This window comes from Zophobas morio, unplaced genomic scaffold (genome assembly GCF_036711695.1).
Source record: "Zophobas morio isolate AGI-343-1 ecotype UQ-CSIRO unplaced genomic scaffold, CSIRO_AGI_Zmor_V1 ptg000099l, whole genome shotgun sequence".
NCBI classification, from domain to species: Eukaryota; Metazoa; Arthropoda; class Insecta; order Coleoptera; family Tenebrionidae; genus Zophobas; species Zophobas morio.
Genome location: NW_026972204.1, coordinates 346,017 through 364,421, shown reverse-complemented (window position 1 = coordinate 364,421; position 18,405 = coordinate 346,017). Strand labels below are relative to the sequence as shown.

Genomic DNA, 18,405 nt, shown 5'->3' with positions numbered 1-18,405 from the left:
ATAAAGCGGAGTTTCTCGAAAAAAAAAGTTCATTAAAAATATAAACAATAGAGAAAGGTTCAATTCTCGAAAAAAAAAAGTTCATTAAAAATATAAACAATAGAGAAAGGTTCAATTTTTTGTAATATTTTAAGCCATTTTAAAAGCGCAAATTTATAAGCTCTCATAATTGGTATAATACATATTAATAAGAAATATAAGTTTTTCAAAATATTACGAATACATAAATTTAATAATATAAGGAAAAAATAAAATAGCCATACGCCACAGTATTTTTGTAGGGGCGTTAGATATATGCTCTCAAAATTCGTCCTCCGCAATTCATTTTGCGCAAAGTACTAAAAAATTAGCTTATTATTATGCGGTCCAGCCTGTTTTATGTATTGGCCTTGAAAGTTGTCACGTATTTGCTAGAAATTAAGTTTTTAGTATAGAGTTAAAAAATTTGGCTGATTCTGCCCGAACCAACACAAATTATTGATATAACGGTATTATGTATAATTTTATCACTGTGAACTTAAAATTTCCCGTTAAGGTCAACTTTTAATTAAAATTTCGAAGAATCAATTCGTAAAAGGGGTTGAATGCTTTTAAGACTATTTTTAAGCACTGAAGCAGCAATACAAAAGAATTGAAGTAGGAAGCGGCCTTTCGTAGGAATAAAAAAAAAATTATACACCACTAGAGTAACTGCTTTGATTATCTGACTGGCAACTTTTACTTGTAAGCTGTACACCAATCACAAGCAAGTTAACTAGCTCAACTCAAATCGAGGTTTACTGAGCAACTCCTCCGTACTTGAATTGGTCGCGCGTCCATACATAGTTGACTCTTGATTATTATAAACGGAAATTCACACTATTCTTTAATGAGACGCATGAAAAGCCAAGAATTCAATGACTACTCTTTAATAAAAGTGCGTAAATGCACCAATAACAGGCTTTCAATAAAAATACATTAGCATTGAACAAACAACTTTACTATAAGAACCAATAAGATTTATTATAGAAAAGTAAACCCACTTTTAAAAAAATTCTTGAAATATATTTTCCTCAGAAATATCCACAAAATCCAAAGAAAGTTTATGTATATTTTTCAAACAGTTTTTTAGTGAGTCGATATACAAGTGGTACTTTTCGCATTTTGAAGTTTTTTGCTCGACTTTCTTCTCGAGCTGTTCGCATATAGTTTCTTTTTTATTAAGTTCTTTATGCGTGCGCGTTAGAATTTCCGATAAACTAAAAGAAAATAAAAAATAAATAATAATAATAATATTAACAACGAACCATCCGAGCATCCTTAGCAACTCTTCTATAATACTTTTCTTATCGTTGAGCTGTTTTTGCAAAGAAACGTTTGCAACGGCGAGACTTTCAGAGTCTATCAAAAGTCGTTTTGTTTGTTCATTGGCCTCTTCAAGTTTTATTCCGCTCTCCATTCGCTCTGCTTCATAATTTTCTACCCAAACTTTCCATGTGGAAAGTTCCTCCGTGGCGAGTTCGAGTTGTTTATTTTTCTCGTTAAGCGTCGCCTCTGCAGAGTGGAGTTGTTCCTCTTTATCTTGAAGGGCCGACTTTAGCTGCAATAAATATAATAATAATAATACTGATAATGATAATAATAATAACCTTTTCTATCATAACTTTATATTCACTTTCAGCGTTAAAAAAAAGCTTTTCAGCATCTAAAAGTCGGGTGTTTAAAGCGCTGATTTCATTGGTATGCCAAAGTAACGTGGCGCACTGAGATCGACGCTCTTGGTCGGCTTCAAGTAACAATGTTTTGGTCTCCTCCAATTCCCTTTCACGAGCGTTAAGCAGTAAAGTTGCTTTATTATTTTCTTCAAAGTAATATTTATTCTATTGTATATAAAAAATAATAATATATAATATAAATATGAAAGTTTACAATATATGAAAAACGTTAAGTATAAAAATAAAAAAAACATTATATAAAGTATACATAAAAATAAACAAAAATAAGTCAAACGTTAAATATTAAAAAAAAAAAAATTAAATGAATAGTTTAAAGAAACTCTGACTTTTACTAAATATTATATTTACAGGCTAAAGATTAGTCACTTTTTTTTTTTAAATATTAACAATAATATGAAATAATATAAATGTTTTTATAAACGTTACAAATCAAGTAAAAAATATATTAATAATTATAGGAAATAATATAAATGTTTATATAAACTTTACAATTACAAGTAAAACAGATATAAATAGCTATAAAAAGTATAAATATATATAACAATAAACTTTGAAAATAAATATATTAGTATGCACCAGTAACTTTACCTAACTTTTTGTAAAGAACTACTTCCTTACTATAATTATATGAAAATATAAATAATAAGACTAATAAAATATAATATAAAATAAAAATTACTAAAATCCGAAAGTTTTATTAAACTTCTAATAATATTATCCAGAAACTTTATATATACTTATAGAAAAAACTTTTTCATCCAAAGTTTTTAATAATTGCAACTGCTTGCCTAACTCGAGTCGCGTTTCTTTCAAGTTAGCTTCTTTTTCTATATAAAAAGAAAAAACAAAGTTAGAAAGTCAATAATAATAAAGATATTATAATAATAAAACTTTCTTGCTTGATTTTATGTAGCTGCTGAAAAGTCTCCAACGAGTTGATTCTATTTTGCAGTTTTTTATTTTCCGATAAAACACTTAGAGATTTACAAAAGACGCAAAAATATAAAATAAGAAAAGACAAAAAAATGATATAAAAACTAAAAGGAAAAGAAAAAAAATGTAAAAAGTCGGACGTGCTAAGCAGTAACAAACCACGAAAAGAAACTAATGAAACGTGACTAATCAAAAGACTTCATTAGATTTGTACAATTTAAAAGGTGTAATAATCGTTCATTATAATAAAGAATGTTTCGAAAGTTAAGCTAATTATTTATAATAATAATAATAATAATAATAATAATAATAATAATAATAATAATAATAATAATAATAATAATAATAATAATAATAATAATAATAATAATAATAATAATAATAATAATAATAATAATAATAAACCTGAAGTGTTCAGCTTGTAGGCCTTCATATTGCGTCTTTAAAGTGTTTAACTTTGCTAAGTGTAAGTTTTCTTTGTTTTCAGCACTATATAATATAATTATAATGAATAAATAAATAATTCAATAAAGAAAAAAAATAAACTTTTGTAAACTTTTCTTATAGCCTAACAGAGATGACGAAGTTTCGAAGATAACAGTGTCCTTAAATATAATCATAATGACGATCATAACAACAAATATTATAATATTAATAATAATGATAATAATCATATAAAACAACCAACTTATACGCATTACAAATTTATAAATAATTTCCAAATCAAAAAGAAAAAAAAACCTTCCTGGTCGACGAATCATTGGCGCGATGAATTTTATAATAAAATCTACGGGTTAATTTTATTTAATATTTTCCATGTATCAAGTCAAGCCAAAAAAAATCATTATATAATATTATTATTATTATTAATAATACTGAAAGAATATTTTTATAAAATAACAATATTATAAATAAATTTATTGTCATAAAAAAACATATATATTATTAATTAGAATGAATACTTTCAACCTAAACTGAAAACATTTATTATTATTATAAAATAATATATACTTTTCTAATATAAATTAAAAAAATTTATATATTGGTACTAAATTACTCGCAAAGAAAGTCTTCAGGAACCTTCAGAGCAGTCAATAGAAGAGAAAAGGTTGAAACAAAAGGTATATAGCTGGAACAAGCCAATCCCCATTTAAAAAAATAGTAAAGCGTCCAATAATAATCAAAAGACGATGCCTAAAATAATATATATTTTCATTATAAACAAACAAAAAGTAAAATTAATTTTTTTTAAAGAGTAATCGACAGTCTTTTTTTTTCCAAACAAAAGTTAATAATAATAAAAATGACAAAATATTTTAATTAATAAAAATATTTTATAAAATAATACAGAATAAATGTTTAATAAATATACTTAATTAAATTATCGATAATTAATAAGGTTAGCACTTTCAGTATAATAATTATAAAATAATAATAATAACAATAATGTTAATAATAATAATGAATATAACAAATTGACTACAAAAAATAAAATAATAGTAATAACAATAACTTTAATAATAATAGTAATGAATATAACAAATTGACTACAAAAAGTTCGCTTATATTTTTATTCAAAGAACACAGGCAAGAAACAGTATTAATAAGTAAATTTTTTTTGGGTTCATCCCATGTGTTTAAATCGGCTCTATAATTAATGAAAAAAGTGTTTTAAAAATAAATAATAATGAAAAAACTTTTAAAAAATAATTTATTGTATTAAAAAATTTGTTTGAATTGTATTAAATATAAATAAATAATAAAACTTATAGTATACTTTTGTATATCCGAGCACAGCAAGCTTAAACAATTGGAAAAGAAATCCACTAAAGACCTACAATGATTGGGTCGATGGTGTCTGCATAACACTAAATAATAACAATAATAATAACAATAACAAAAACAATAGTCATAATCAAATTAATCATAATAGTCATAGTCATAATAATAATAATAATAATAATAATAAGAATAATAATAATAATAATAATAATAATAATAATAATAAAATACGATTGGCTAAAGCTACTTTGTCGCTTAAATCATAAAAGTTTCGACATGTTTCTGCTTCTTCTTTGAATCTCAAAAGAAATTCTAAAAGCTGCTCGACGTGCTCCACAGATAAACTTTTTATAGTCTTCAAAAGTAAAGAGAATTCATATAAAAAAAAAATAACGGGAACTTTACATAATAATAATGAGATCCTCTTCTTAATAGTTTTATTATAATAAATAATCAAAAATTTCTTTCTTTTTTTTTTATTATGTTTTTCATAAAAATACTGAACTTTTATTCATCATAAAGTTTAATATATTTTTATGTAATAGTAGAAGCAGAAAAAGTAAAAATAATGGTTTTATCAAAAAGTTAAACATTAAGTGAAACTTTTATTTTTTTTAATAAAATACAAAAATAAATTCTAATATATAACATAAATTATACTTTTAGTGATTTTATTAGAGTAACTGTAGTAGTATGCGAAAAGAGCACATTCTTGTGTATATTTAGACCAATCATATATCACGTAACAAAGAAAATAACCAACAGCATTTAATTAATTATTTGCTAAGAGAAAAGGGGCTTAAAAAAAAAGGGAAACTTACAGAATAATTATATATATAGAAAAAGGTTTAATAAGAAAAGTTAACTTTACCTTTTCCAAACTTTGCGCTACTTTTAAGTTAATATCCAGAAGCATTACTATAACACGAGAAAGCTAATAATAATAATAATAATAATAATAATAATAATAATAATAATAATAATAATAATAATAATAATAATAATAATAATAATAATAATAATAATAATAATAATAATAATAATAATAATAATAATAATAATAATAATAATAATAATAATAATAATAATAATAGTACTAATTTAATTTTCTCAGTAGGAGCTTCGATTAAACTGAACAAAAGAGATAAAAATAATTTGTTGAGCTCCTCGAAAGTCATTCTAGATATTAATAAAAGTTACAAAGCTTATATTAAAAGTTTTTTTAATATATTGATATATAGAAAAATAGAATATAAAAATAATAATAAAAGTTTTAGAGTACAAAGAAAATACGAAATTTTTTAAGTTAAGAAAAAAAGCGATTGTTAAGATTAATTATAATGTTTAATAATTTTATATAAACAATAAAATTATATAATAAATTATATATTAAAAGTAAAATATACAAAATTTTAAAAAAATGAAAGCCAAAAAGTTATTATTATAATAATATATATTTAACTATAGAGTGACCAAAAGTTTCTTTATAGTTGTATACTTGAACTCTTTTTAGAGATTTAAACTGCCTTCCATAGTAAAAATAAAGAAACTGAATAAATATTTCCTAAAGCTACAGCTTAATCGTGTCCAATACCTGCAACCACGCGCCAATATGTGACACAATATTTCCTTTATTCGGTTTATACCAATCACACTCATGAGCCTTTTCAGTAGAAAATAACACAATTGATGTCGATATTGCCACAAATGGAAAAAACTATGTTTATTTGGTACAATAACTTCGAGTGGAGAAATTTAAATAAATAAATGGCCAGCTGTCATAATAGCAGAAATAAGCCACATGGTGAATGCTTGAAGCTTCACATGGTATACATTTGTTTCAAATATATAACACGATTGGTGCTGATATTACCATTTATTTTGGTAGGTTTAACCCCAAATAAGTGTTTAATGCGTAAAAATGGACAAATCCGATTCAGTTAAGTTTAGTAGTCTAAAAATTTAGAATAAGGTATAACCAAAAATGGAAGGGATAAAAAATATATTGAATACCTTTGATCAATTTTATATACAAAAAAAATTAATATGTATTTTAATATTATATATAATATTTTTATAATCAATAAAAAAAAACTTTGAGACTCCAACTTTTCAAAGATAGTAACAAGTTCTTAATAAATACTATAATAAAAAATTAAAAAAGCTCAAAATATAATTTCTATAATTCTGAAGTTCAATATTAAGTAAATTTTGTTATATTATATTTATAATAAATAATTTAATATGAAACCTTTCAAATATAATAAGGAGACGCTGCTTATCAATAAAAATTTTAAATAAATTCAAAGCAACACTGTAAGAACCTGAACTTATTAGAAAATAAATATAATATTTTTAAATAGGAAATATGTAATAATCGTAAATATATATGAATAATAATAATAGCTGGAAAACAAAACCAAAGTCGTATGGCCCGCGAAATATATTAATAATTATTGACAACGAACGCCTCGTGTTAGGCTCAGTAAACAGCTATGATTTGCGAAAAGGTAAAAAAGTACATATAAGTATGAAGTAAAAAGAAAATGTTAATCGAAAAATAAAAAGTAATAGTAAAAAAAAATTAAAAAAATTTTATAATAAAAAAATAAAAATATACTAAAAAAATTAACAAAGAAAGATAAAAGTTTTCAGATCTTTGAAGCAATAATAAAGTATTATGAGGCTATAAAATTAGTAAAGTGTATAAAAGTTCAATTAAAGTGTTAATATTAATAAAGATAATAATACATATAAAGAAATCATTATAAAAATATTTTTACTATGAAGATAATAAATTTTTTATAACATAAAGATTAATAATAGTAAAAAAATCTCAATACTTTAAAAATGAATAAGTTAGCAATAAATATTTAGACCTCTTCTAAAACAAAATCTCTTTTATAATATTAAACACAAAAATTCTTAATTATAAAATTTTTGATTAAATTAATAATTAAAAGAAATAGCATTCTTATTAGTTACATTTTTAACAAATAATGCAACTAGACGAAAGCAAACAACGCTGCTAGTAACAGCAGTAAAAGTTTTAGAATATGTAAAGATTCTACGCGCCAAAGTCAGTTAGCTAAAAAAAATGCGAGTCCCCAACAATTTTTCTATTTTCAAACTTTTTAACCAATCATAAAAGGTTTATATCAAAGTACTCGTTCACTTTAACAGGCATTAAGCATGCTATCCCACGTGGCTTACACATAAGTAAAATTTTCTAGTTCAAAACAAATTCTTTTTTTAATGATAACTTTAAATATATAATAATGACAATAAAAGTACTACACTATCGGTGAAATGAGCGTCTTCTATTAACACTTCAGAAAGAAGTAAAGCGCTCAACATTTCGTAGGGATTTTTATTTTGTATAAGAAAAAGAAGCCCTCTTCGAAAATGTTTCAAATTATAATTATTTTGAATCCATTTCTATAAATTAAAATATATATTAAACCTCTGAGCAATAATTAAATTATTTATTAGAATATTTATCTGGATGCAATATAATTTTATAAAATAAAATACTTAATAAATTTAAGAAAATTTGTAATACTTTAATTTCTGAAAGTTGAAGCAGGGGACAAAATATTTTTAAAAACCCACAAGAAACTTCCTTTTTGTTAATGCTGTTATATTAGTTGACTTATAAAATTAAAAAAAAAAAGAAAAATTTATATAAAAATACATCAGAGTTATCAAGTGCTGAAGAAAATGTTGAATTTCGGAGGACAATGTCTTTATTTCAGCTTCATATATTAGTTTTTGAATGAAAAGTAGTTTCTAATCCGTAATTTAAAGGAAAAATATTATTCAATATTTTAAAAAAGCGTAAAAACGACAAAAAAGGAAAATTTTAAATCAGAAAGGATTTCTTTATTAAAATAAAATATGATCGTAGGAAAAACTAATTACAAAAATAAAATTTTAAATAGAAACTTTCACGCTAGTAACAGGGAACTTGAGTAAAAAAAAAATTACAAATAAATATTACTTAACAATATAAAAGCTTTTATAATAAAACTTACATACATAAAAAATTAATAAATTGTATTAAAAGGTTATATCCAACAAAATTAACCTTTTCATAAGTTTGAGGATTATTAGACTTATTTAACATTATAGAGTTTAGGACCAAAGATATAAAGTTATTGCCGACCAATAGAGACTTAAATTTTTTTAATTCAACTAAAAATAAAATTGTATAATTAAAAAAAAAATAAAATCTGTAAAGATGAAACCTAATATAAGCAAGAAATCGTAAATGTTACTTTCGTAGACTTTAAAATTTTTTGAAAGAATTGCGATTATTTGAGTGATCTCAAAATCCAGATTCTCTATCTCCCAAACTTTGCAAGAAAAGTTCTACTTGTAAAAAAAAAGTTTTATCTATAAAGCAAAAAAAAAAACTAAATAATACTTACAAAATACTTTTTTTTTTAAAAAAAAAAAAGAAACTAGATATATTTATAAAACGAGGATTTAACCAAAAATAAATTTGAAATTAAAAAGAAAACCTTTAACTCTGTACAAACCGCTTCGATGTTACCAGTTTGCAAACTATTATATAAAGAACCGATGATCTTTGAAGTGCTGGTCGTCATATTTGTACACAATTGTTAACTATTGCGAAGTGATAAGTAAAGCGCCCTCCCTTCTAACACATGATGCAAAGAGAAGAGGAAAACATTGTACACTGTGACCCGTTTTTTAAGTTCTGTTTTCCGTTTTTTATAAGATTATATAAAAAATAAGTACTTATTAATAAATTAAACTTATTTAATGCTTAATAATATAATACTATAATATACTTTCTTCTTGCGCTCTTAGGATGAATGCAACTAATAAAATAATGTTTATACATTAAAGGTTTTCATTATTATTAAATTTAAAAGTGCATATATATATGATAGAATGTATTTCTTAACTCTTTAATAATATTGTAACCGAAAAAAATTAATTTTCTATTCCAATAAGCCCTAGGTGTACTCAAATCATACTAAGCACATACTCTTTTAAAAAAGTATTTACTAGATACCACTAAATTTTATAACTACTATCACTTTTTTTAAACTCATTGCCTCAAATTTATAAAAAATTATAAAATTGCTACCAGTAAGGTTTTAAAACTAATGTGTGCCGCTATAGCAATTTAGGATAAGTAAATGAAGATATATGAACTCTTATTAGATTGTCCATTAACCCTTAACGGGCAGAGTCGTACTTAAGTTTATAATAATAATTGACTTAACTTATTATTTTACACTTTAACATCTTTTAATTAATTCAAACAATTATTACTTAGTAACTTTTTAGAGGCTTTTATTAACTACACAAATATTCATTTTTATAGTAATTAGGAATCCTCTCAGCGAAGTGCAAGCATATGGCTTAATATAAACCAACCAACCGACCGTTTATAAAAAAATCACAAATGAAAGCCGTTTACTTCCAACTATTAATTTAACTATTGTTTTGCCTGTGGGAATAGAAGAGGCTAAGTTTTATTAAATTGCCATAAGCAGTTTTTTTATGGTTTATATAATTATGATAAGATATGAACTGTTATCCTTGCCTTATTGTAGATATATTGGTGTTTCTGTATTTTCGAGAAGTTAATTTAGTTATAAGTTTTTGAATTTTTAGATAATTGGATAACTGAACGAAATGTCTGACGAAATTGATTCTGGAGTTTTGGAAGTTACTTTAAATTTAGAGGATTCTAAGTAAAAAAATGTTCTATAACATCTATTCCTATATTAATAGCATTTTTATATATAAGTGCCTTAAGAGAGAAACTAGGTTTAAAGCCTCTAAATAATAAACCTCCTGATCAAAGTAAAAAAGAATATGATGCTTGGAAAAAAGAAAAAGAATTGGGTCTATCCTTTTCTAATTTTCAATTTATTATATAAAATATTTTATTTTAAAGCTGAGAAGGATAAAGAAGTTGAAAAACTCATGGAGAAAATTTTTGAGTCTCTATTTTTATTATAACTTGATTTACTTCTATACGTTTACTTTTTCAAACTTAATATTTATATCATTATTATTATTATATCAAATGTTGTTATTTTTCTGTATCTATTATATATTAATATAGATCTAGAGAAAAGAGAGAATTAACAAAGAAATTTGAAAGTATGAAAAGTATTGGAGATGTTGAAAATTTAGCTGAATATGAGTATATAATTTTTTAAACTTTCTTGATATAATACGAAAATTTTAAAAAATTTACTTACCAATTTTTTTACTAAGAAAATTTCCACCTAATTTATTTAATTTTTCTTTTAAACGTTTTATTAAAAATAATTAAAAGAAATTATAAATTTTTTTTAAAAAAAGGTTTTTTGTTTATATATAATTTATTTACTTTATTTTATTTTTCTTTTTATATTACGAATATATCGACAAGATTTTTTTTATTACACATTTTGTTTAAAGAGTTATTTAATAATCATATTGCCTTAACATGTATAATGTTATTATACTATGTAAAACTTAATCATTAAGTTTACATTATTATTTTAATAGTTGAACTTTAATATGATTGACGTCCTTTTATAAATTCCTATTTTTAAAAAAATATAATAATTTAATTTTTTTTATTTTTATACAAGTATTGGACAATTTATGCTATTTTCTTATAATTTTTTAGCGTTTGAGGGAGTATAGTAATATGTAGCACAACTTTTTTTTGGATCTTTTTTAATAGTAAAGATTTTACTAACTAACATGAAAAATCATCAAATATTTTGTTTATATAAAATTATTATTGTGTTGCTTATTAATTATTAATAGTAGTCGTGCAAATTTAGTTATAAGCCTTTCCTTTTTTATTAATTTTCGTATGAGAAGCAAATCTAATTTTTCATGCAAAGTTTTCTGTATTAAAGTAATTTTTATTTCACTTTTTTTCGCTAATAATGCTGTTTGCCTCTTATTTTGATAAAAGTTTTTATAAAATTTACTAACACTGAACTTGATTTTGGACGGGAGATTCGTATTTGCTAGCCTGTGATTCGCAGAATTTTTCAAGGTCCTCTGCTATAGGCTCATTTTTAAAGTAGCCAATGGAACAGTCGTGTGTTTGTAGAGTTTTTGGTCCGTCCTAAGTGATTTGTAAGGGTAGTTATTAGCCTTTTTTGCTCCAATGAACATTGTGGAGTCACCATTATAATAAAGCGAGCTTTATTTTTAATGTTTTGTTGTTTAATATAAAATTTATAATTATTTTTAGATGATGATAATTTTTCGTACTGAAACTGTTCAGCTTAAATTATAAATAAAAAATTTAATTATTATTAAAATATAAAAAAGTTGTAGTTTTTTAAATTTTTTTTTTTTCAAGATTCATATAGACTTTTCTATACTAATAATAAAAATATTCTTTGATAATGAAGTATACTGAATTAAAAGAAGTGTATTGTTATATTATATTTTTAGACGATTATGACCAAAAAACCTTTTTTGTATAATAATAAAACTTTTACAATAAAAAATAGAGCAAAATATGTAAATAGTAATATTGACATTTTTCTATGTATATTTTTTTATGAAATTATAAAACTGTATTAATATTTTTTATTGGTGATATTCATATTTTTTTTTTTCAATGATAATAAAGGCAAGTCACTCGATTTTTTATTTTAAAAGGGCAAAAAACTGGATCGAAAAATCCAGAAGGCTTGAATACGAAAAAAAAAAAGCGAAGGAGCAGGTTTGTTTATTGTCTTTTTTTTAATACTTTTTCATTATTTATTACAATTAAAAAGTCTTATGCATTATTTTCTTGTTTATATTATTATCATATTAAAATTCTATTTCTTATATTTTCTTATAGTTTTTATCAAGTCTGTTTTTATGTATTCTTGTTAAATATTTTTTTAAAAGACTTCATATATTTAAAATATAATTTTATTTTTCTAGTTTATATATTATCTATCGCTAGTGCTATAGTATATTATTATTATAATTATTATAAAGTTATGTAGTTTGAAGTTTATATTCATTATAAAAGGCAAAAGTTTTTGATGAGCTCGATGAAGATGTTTTTGTGAGCGAAGACACTAAAAAGGCTAAAGATTATAATGTCATTATTATTATATTATTATTTTTTTTTATGTTATTATTATTATATTTCACTACAATTTTAAATAAATATATATTATTGTATTTTTAAATTAAATTAAAAATAAATTATTATTATTATTATAAAGAAGCTTATTTTATATTTTCTTTATAAATAGCATAAAAATAGTGTACATTTTTCCAGCAAAGTTTTATTATTTGTTATAAGAAAATTTTTTTGTACTTCAGCTTCGCTATTCTGGAGCTGATTTGACGGGACTTACAGTTCAGCATGATATTCGTGATATTAAAGAAGGAACTACTATACTTACACTTAAAGATTCTTCATTAAGAAATGCTCAAGGTAATAATAATAATAATTGTAATAATAATAATAATTAATATCCATTATAATGACTTTTTTGTGTAAACTTTATTACTTTGAATATGGTATGTTTTAATACACGTGATATAATTATTATGTGTTTGGTGAGCTAAGCTCTTACTAATAGTAAAGTTCATTAATTATCTGGCGCAGCTGGGCTCGACCGCATTATTATTATTATTAATTATTATTATTATTATTATTATTATTATTTACTAAATATTTATTCTTTATTATTAATAAAGATGATGTTTTGGAAAGCTCCGAAGTTGTCTCTTTAGAAAAGTCCAGAGAATTTATTGAAAATAGGAAAAGAAAGAAAGTTTACAACGGCATGCTATTCTAATAATAATAATAATAATAATAATAATAATAATAATAATAATAATAATAATAATAATAATAATAATAATAATAATAATAATAATAATAATAATAATAATAATAATATAGTTTATGGGGAAGATGAGTTTGATGAGCACGGAAACCCTGTGTTTGGCCAGAAAAGTATATTTTATTAATGTCTATTCTTTACTTTTTTAATAACAGTTTTAAGTTTTCGTATTATTTTTTTTATTATTTATTATTTAGGTTTGCTGCCTCAATTCGACGAGGAAATTTACGGCAAAAAAAAACCCTCGTTTTTGCTTGAAGGCGGTTCTGTTGCTGAAGATAAAGTTATTAAAAACTATAACAACTATAAATAGTTTTTGAGACGCGAATAACGTTACATCTTTTTTTTATGAAGGAAAGAATTGAGAAAGAGGCGATTACAGAGGCCCTTCGCAGGAAAGCTCAGAATTTGCAGGTCAACGGTTTTTTGTTACGAAAAGTATAGTACGCGTTGCAGATTGGTTTTTTTAGGTCACTTTAGTGGAACGGCCGGACACGTACACTCCAGAGGAAATGCTTCAGTTTAAGAAGCCGAAGAAAAAGAGGTTTTTTATAACCAGTTTTTGAAGTTTTGATGAAAATGTATTTAAAAATAATAAAACTGTGAAGTTGTTGTTACGAATAATGAAAACTTTTTAAAAGTTATTATATTGTATTGAATTTAAATAAAATATAAATATTGTGAAAAAAAAATACTAATTACTACTATCTACAAAACGTGAATAATCGTTATGTATATATTTTTCTATATATTGGTATGTTTTTTTATATTTTTATAGTATCCGTGATTTGTTCATTCTAGTTCGACATGGGAAATTATTTTTAATTGGTTAATATATTATTTTTTTTCATTTTCTGGCTAATCATCTATTGTCAACCTATTATGCGATTATTCTTATATTATTCGTGCTTCTTATAATAAAGTCATTAATAATTGGTTAATAGTAATTTCTAAGTATTATCAACCAATTATTTGTACTAGTCCACAGCTGGTTGGACGAGGATTTCGATTATTATTACTCATTGGCTGTTAAAGTATTTTTTTGGTATCTAAAATAGTGATTCCATATTTTTATAGAAGAAAACTTAACGGCGATATTTCAGGAGCTCCTAAAAAGAATAAGTTGACAGCAGAAGATTTACTTCAGTGTTCAGGTTTTTTAATGAACTGTTTTACATCATTCCCCCAACTTCTGGGGAAGTTGTAAAAAATAACGAAACAGTAAAATATTTTTTAGGGTAGGCATAGACCCCAACGTTTGGGGCGGCTAGCTATACTACAGTTATTATTATGACAGCGGAGAGTTCTGCTTCTATATATATATGAGTTAAATCTTTTTGAACTTTTTTTTGTTAAGTTTCAGTATATTTAATGATCATTTTATTATTATTATAAAAATAGCATCATATTTTGATATAATAATACGTATTGACCTCAAATAGGATTTGGCTTAATTTTCATACTTAAAATCAGGGCAAGTTCCGTATAGTTTTTAGTGAGTTTTAAAGATATTACCAATGATTGGTTGAAAGTAGTTTTTATTTTTTTTCTGTTGGAAGAAACTTTTTTTTATAAAATGCTTAAATATTTTTATTGGTCGAACAAAAGTTTAATAAAACTATTTGTCGGTTTACAGTAGAGTTTTTGAGCCTGTAAATAGTGATACTTGGCCTGCTTTTTAATGAATGTATAAACCAATGAGTTAACGTTTAAGTATTTTAAATCGTTTTCTATTGCGGTTTGTAAAATATTCTAAAGTTTTGCTTGTCCTCATTTTCGTAAGAATTTTCGTGTAATGAAAACTGTAATAATCGCTATAATTAGTTAACATAATTTATTTATTAAACTTTTTAGCAGCAGTGCCTGAACCACTCGTGGATCACGGCTCACGCCTGCGTTCGTATAGGAAAAGAGGTTATTTTTCTTTCTTTATAAAATATTATAGTATTAAAAAAATGAAGTTTATTATACTGAAAAATAAAAAACTTTTTATAATTTTTACTGTTTTTTATCATTAACATATTTATGTAATAGTTTTTCAGAACTTATTGTTATCAGCTGTTAACTACCTATAATACCTCTTTATAATATTATAAAGTGCTGAGATTTATTACTCGCAGTTTTAATTGTATAATATATTATTTTTCCTTTTTTTTATTATTATTTATAAATATATATAAAGTAATTCTGCTTTTATTTAAATTTATTTAACTTTTGATCCCTTTTTTTTTATTTTTTATACATTGTTTATTAATTATTAATTATTTTTATATGGAATAATAGTTTCTTATAAGTAAAGAAAACGAGAAAAGTTTTATTCTTTATTTTAAAATATTAAAAAACGATAAAATTATAAAAAAGTTTATACATTTTTTAATGCAAAAGATGAAGATAAGGATGACGAAAGTACGATTACTAAAGTTTCTCTTCCTCCTGACCTGAATGGCTCTTTCAAAGAAAACGGAAATTCAAGGCTCGTAGTAAAATAATATTTAAATAATTAGAATCTTTGTCATTAAATTAATAGCGGAAGATAATTTTCAACCAACATAGGGCCGCTCTGGATCTTGACTCTAAAAAATCTGCTGCTTTTCAAGAAGTGTTGGAAGACGCACGTGACTTGGAAACTCTTTTGGCGTTAGAAAGAACAAAAAGACTTAAAGAACGAAAAGTAAAACCGCTTGAGGATCAAGAATCTAAACTTGCTCACGCCTGTATCGATAATTATTGTTATTCTTATTATTATTATTATCATCATTATCATTAGTGGCTTTTAGGCGAGAGAAAGATCTTATGGTTCTAAAAAAACAAGAAAAGGAAGTGACTATCAATGGAGAGTCCGACCCTCTTATGTTCTCTGCCAATGAGGAGGCCATAAGAAACCTTGGCTCTTCGGGTTATTATTATAGTAATGATAATATATTTAACACGAGCTAATATAACTTTTTTAAACTTTCAAGGTTACGAATCACACGCCGCTAAACTTTCAAAAAAGTTAAGAAGTAAAGAAGATAAATCGGGTATGCAGTAAAAATAACAGTATTATATATAACAATAACTACAATAATAGTAATAATAATTATGTTAATACATAAGGAGCGGACGAAATTATCGTTAGTAACGAAAAGACCGATAAGTACGCACTTCCGGAAGAAACTTTGATAAAGTCCAGCGTCTCCGCCGCTCTGCAAGTAGCCAAGACTATCGGTTTATTATTAAATTATCATTAGTATTCTAATTATTAATAGTATTATTTTTACTATTATCCTTTTCAGGTTTACTAAGTGATCTTAAGGGTGGAACAACCACTCTGATTCTGGATTCTGAGCAGCTGCGGCAGCAGGACGAATTGGATTCAAGGACAGAAAGAGAGAAGGACAGAGACAAGTAAAGCTATTATATCCTCATTATTATTATTGCCTATGTTTTCATTGGTAGATATCGGCACCGGGCGCGTGAACGAGCTTTAGTTGATAGAGAAAAAGAACGTGAACGCGAGAGAGAAACTGTATTTTATATTTACTTCTATATATTATTCTGTATACCATTTTTACTTATATATATATAAAGTTATCCAGAAGAGGCCAACCTTTTGAAGAAAAGAAAGACTATCGACCTTCAGTGGAGTTAGTATTCAAGGACGAGCACGGACGTATACTGGACCAGAAGCATGTAAAAAAAACTTTTTTTTTGATTATTAATAGTTTTTACTTATTTTTATTAATGATTGTTTATTAATATTATGATAATTATACTTTTATATTAATTGTTAATAATTTTTGCTTATTATTCTAATTATTTGAAAATAACACAAATTCCTGCAGGGTTACTGTTTTTTATATTTTTTTTTAGCAGAACTCAATTAAATACTTTTTATAACTTTTTTTTATAAATGTGGAAGGCTTTTAAGCATCTTTCCCATCGCTTTCACGGGAACGGCCCTGGAAAAAATAAACTCGAAAAGTTATTAAAAAAAGAAGCCATAGAAAAGAAGTTGCAGAGCGTAAAAGGTTATAATAATAATAATAATAATAATAATAATAATAATAATTTTTATATTTAGCGGATGATATTACGATGAATAAATTAAAAGAAAACAAAAATTGGACCAAAAGCCTTTGTGGCGGTCGGCGCGGCTGGTGGAAGCATTGCTGCTGCGTAATAATAACAATTATTTTAATTACTTTTCTTAATTAATAAATAATATTTAATACAGTTGTAGAGTGTAACTTTACTTAACAGATTTCTATCTACTTTAAAATAAATTTAAAAAAGTTTTTTATAATTATGCATGACCGCAAATCTCTTTATAGCAATTCTATAGTTTATTAATTCTTTTTATTATATATTATTAATATTATTATTATAAAGAATTAACTGATCTTTCTATAGAATTATTAGACTTAATATAATGGTCTTTATTATTAATTATAAATTTTTACTAGATTGAACATCAAAAAACAGGATCTGTCTAAGAAAAAAATTGTATCTCTGAAAACAAAATCTTCGAAGAAAATAAAAATTGAAAATTAATTGTATTATCAGAATTACTAAAAATCTAATTACTTTTTTATTATAATTTAAAAAATTTACAACTGGGTTTTTAATAAAGTTTAAATGGGTTTTCTATAATTTGAATTAGTAAACTCGATTCACAGTTCTGTTTCATTTATATTTTAGTGAAAAAATTGTTTTCAGATAATTTTTAATATTTTTTTCTACAAGATTATGCCGATTAAAATTTATTTGCTTGTAAATTTCTTTTAAGATTTTTATTATTATTTATAATTTAAATAATTAAAAATGTCAAGTTTTCTAAGCAAATTGAATTATTTTTTAGTTTATTTTTATAAGGTGGTAGTCTTTTGTTTATATAAATGTTATATATTTTGCTTTCGTAATCTCCTATTAAGAAATCATGTGTTGAGGGATTATTTACTTATGCAATTTTTCATTAAGGTAATTTTTTAGCTTATAACTTTTTCTAAGTAAAAAAAGTATTAATTTGTCTAATTTGAAAAGAGTTTTTTATTAAAGAGCCTTCATTGTATTGTTTTTTGCTATTCCTTTTTATCAGTACATCTAAATATTTACAATTAACCATTATAGTTATACTTTCA

At 23.9% G+C, this 18,405-nt stretch overlaps 2 protein-coding genes across 2 annotated transcripts; both read left to right on the top strand.

Moving 5' to 3' along the window:
- Nucleotides 1-10,107: 10,107 nt before the first annotated feature.
- Nucleotides 10,108-13,237, top strand: LOC135144379 (uncharacterized). The gene is made up of 8 exons (XM_064076424.1): nt 10,108-10,162; nt 10,219-10,316; nt 10,369-10,414; nt 10,540-10,620; nt 12,093-12,156; nt 12,457-12,528; nt 12,756-12,870; nt 13,137-13,237. The coding sequence occupies exons 3-8, from the start codon at nt 10,398-10,400 to the stop codon at nt 13,235-13,237; spliced, it is 450 nt and encodes a 149-aa protein (XP_063932494.1). The 5' UTR covers nt 10,108-10,162; nt 10,219-10,316; nt 10,369-10,397.
- Nucleotides 13,238-13,349: 112 nt separating this feature from the next.
- On the top strand, nt 13,350-17,826 carry LOC135144413 (U4/U6.U5 tri-snRNP-associated protein 1-like). Its single transcript, XM_064076454.1, has 17 exons — nt 13,350-13,398; nt 13,483-13,568; nt 13,640-13,699; nt 13,756-13,829; nt 14,363-14,439; nt 15,140-15,199; nt 15,671-15,758; nt 15,839-15,999; nt 16,053-16,181; nt 16,246-16,305; nt 16,382-16,492; nt 16,561-16,672; nt 16,724-16,793; nt 16,856-16,957; nt 17,187-17,295; nt 17,349-17,443; nt 17,731-17,826. The coding sequence occupies exons 4-17, from the start codon at nt 13,798-13,800 to the stop codon at nt 17,758-17,760; spliced, it is 1,236 nt and encodes a 411-aa protein (XP_063932524.1). The 5' UTR covers nt 13,350-13,398; nt 13,483-13,568; nt 13,640-13,699; nt 13,756-13,797; the 3' UTR covers nt 17,761-17,826.
- The last annotated feature ends 579 nt before the right edge of the window (nt 17,827-18,405 follow it).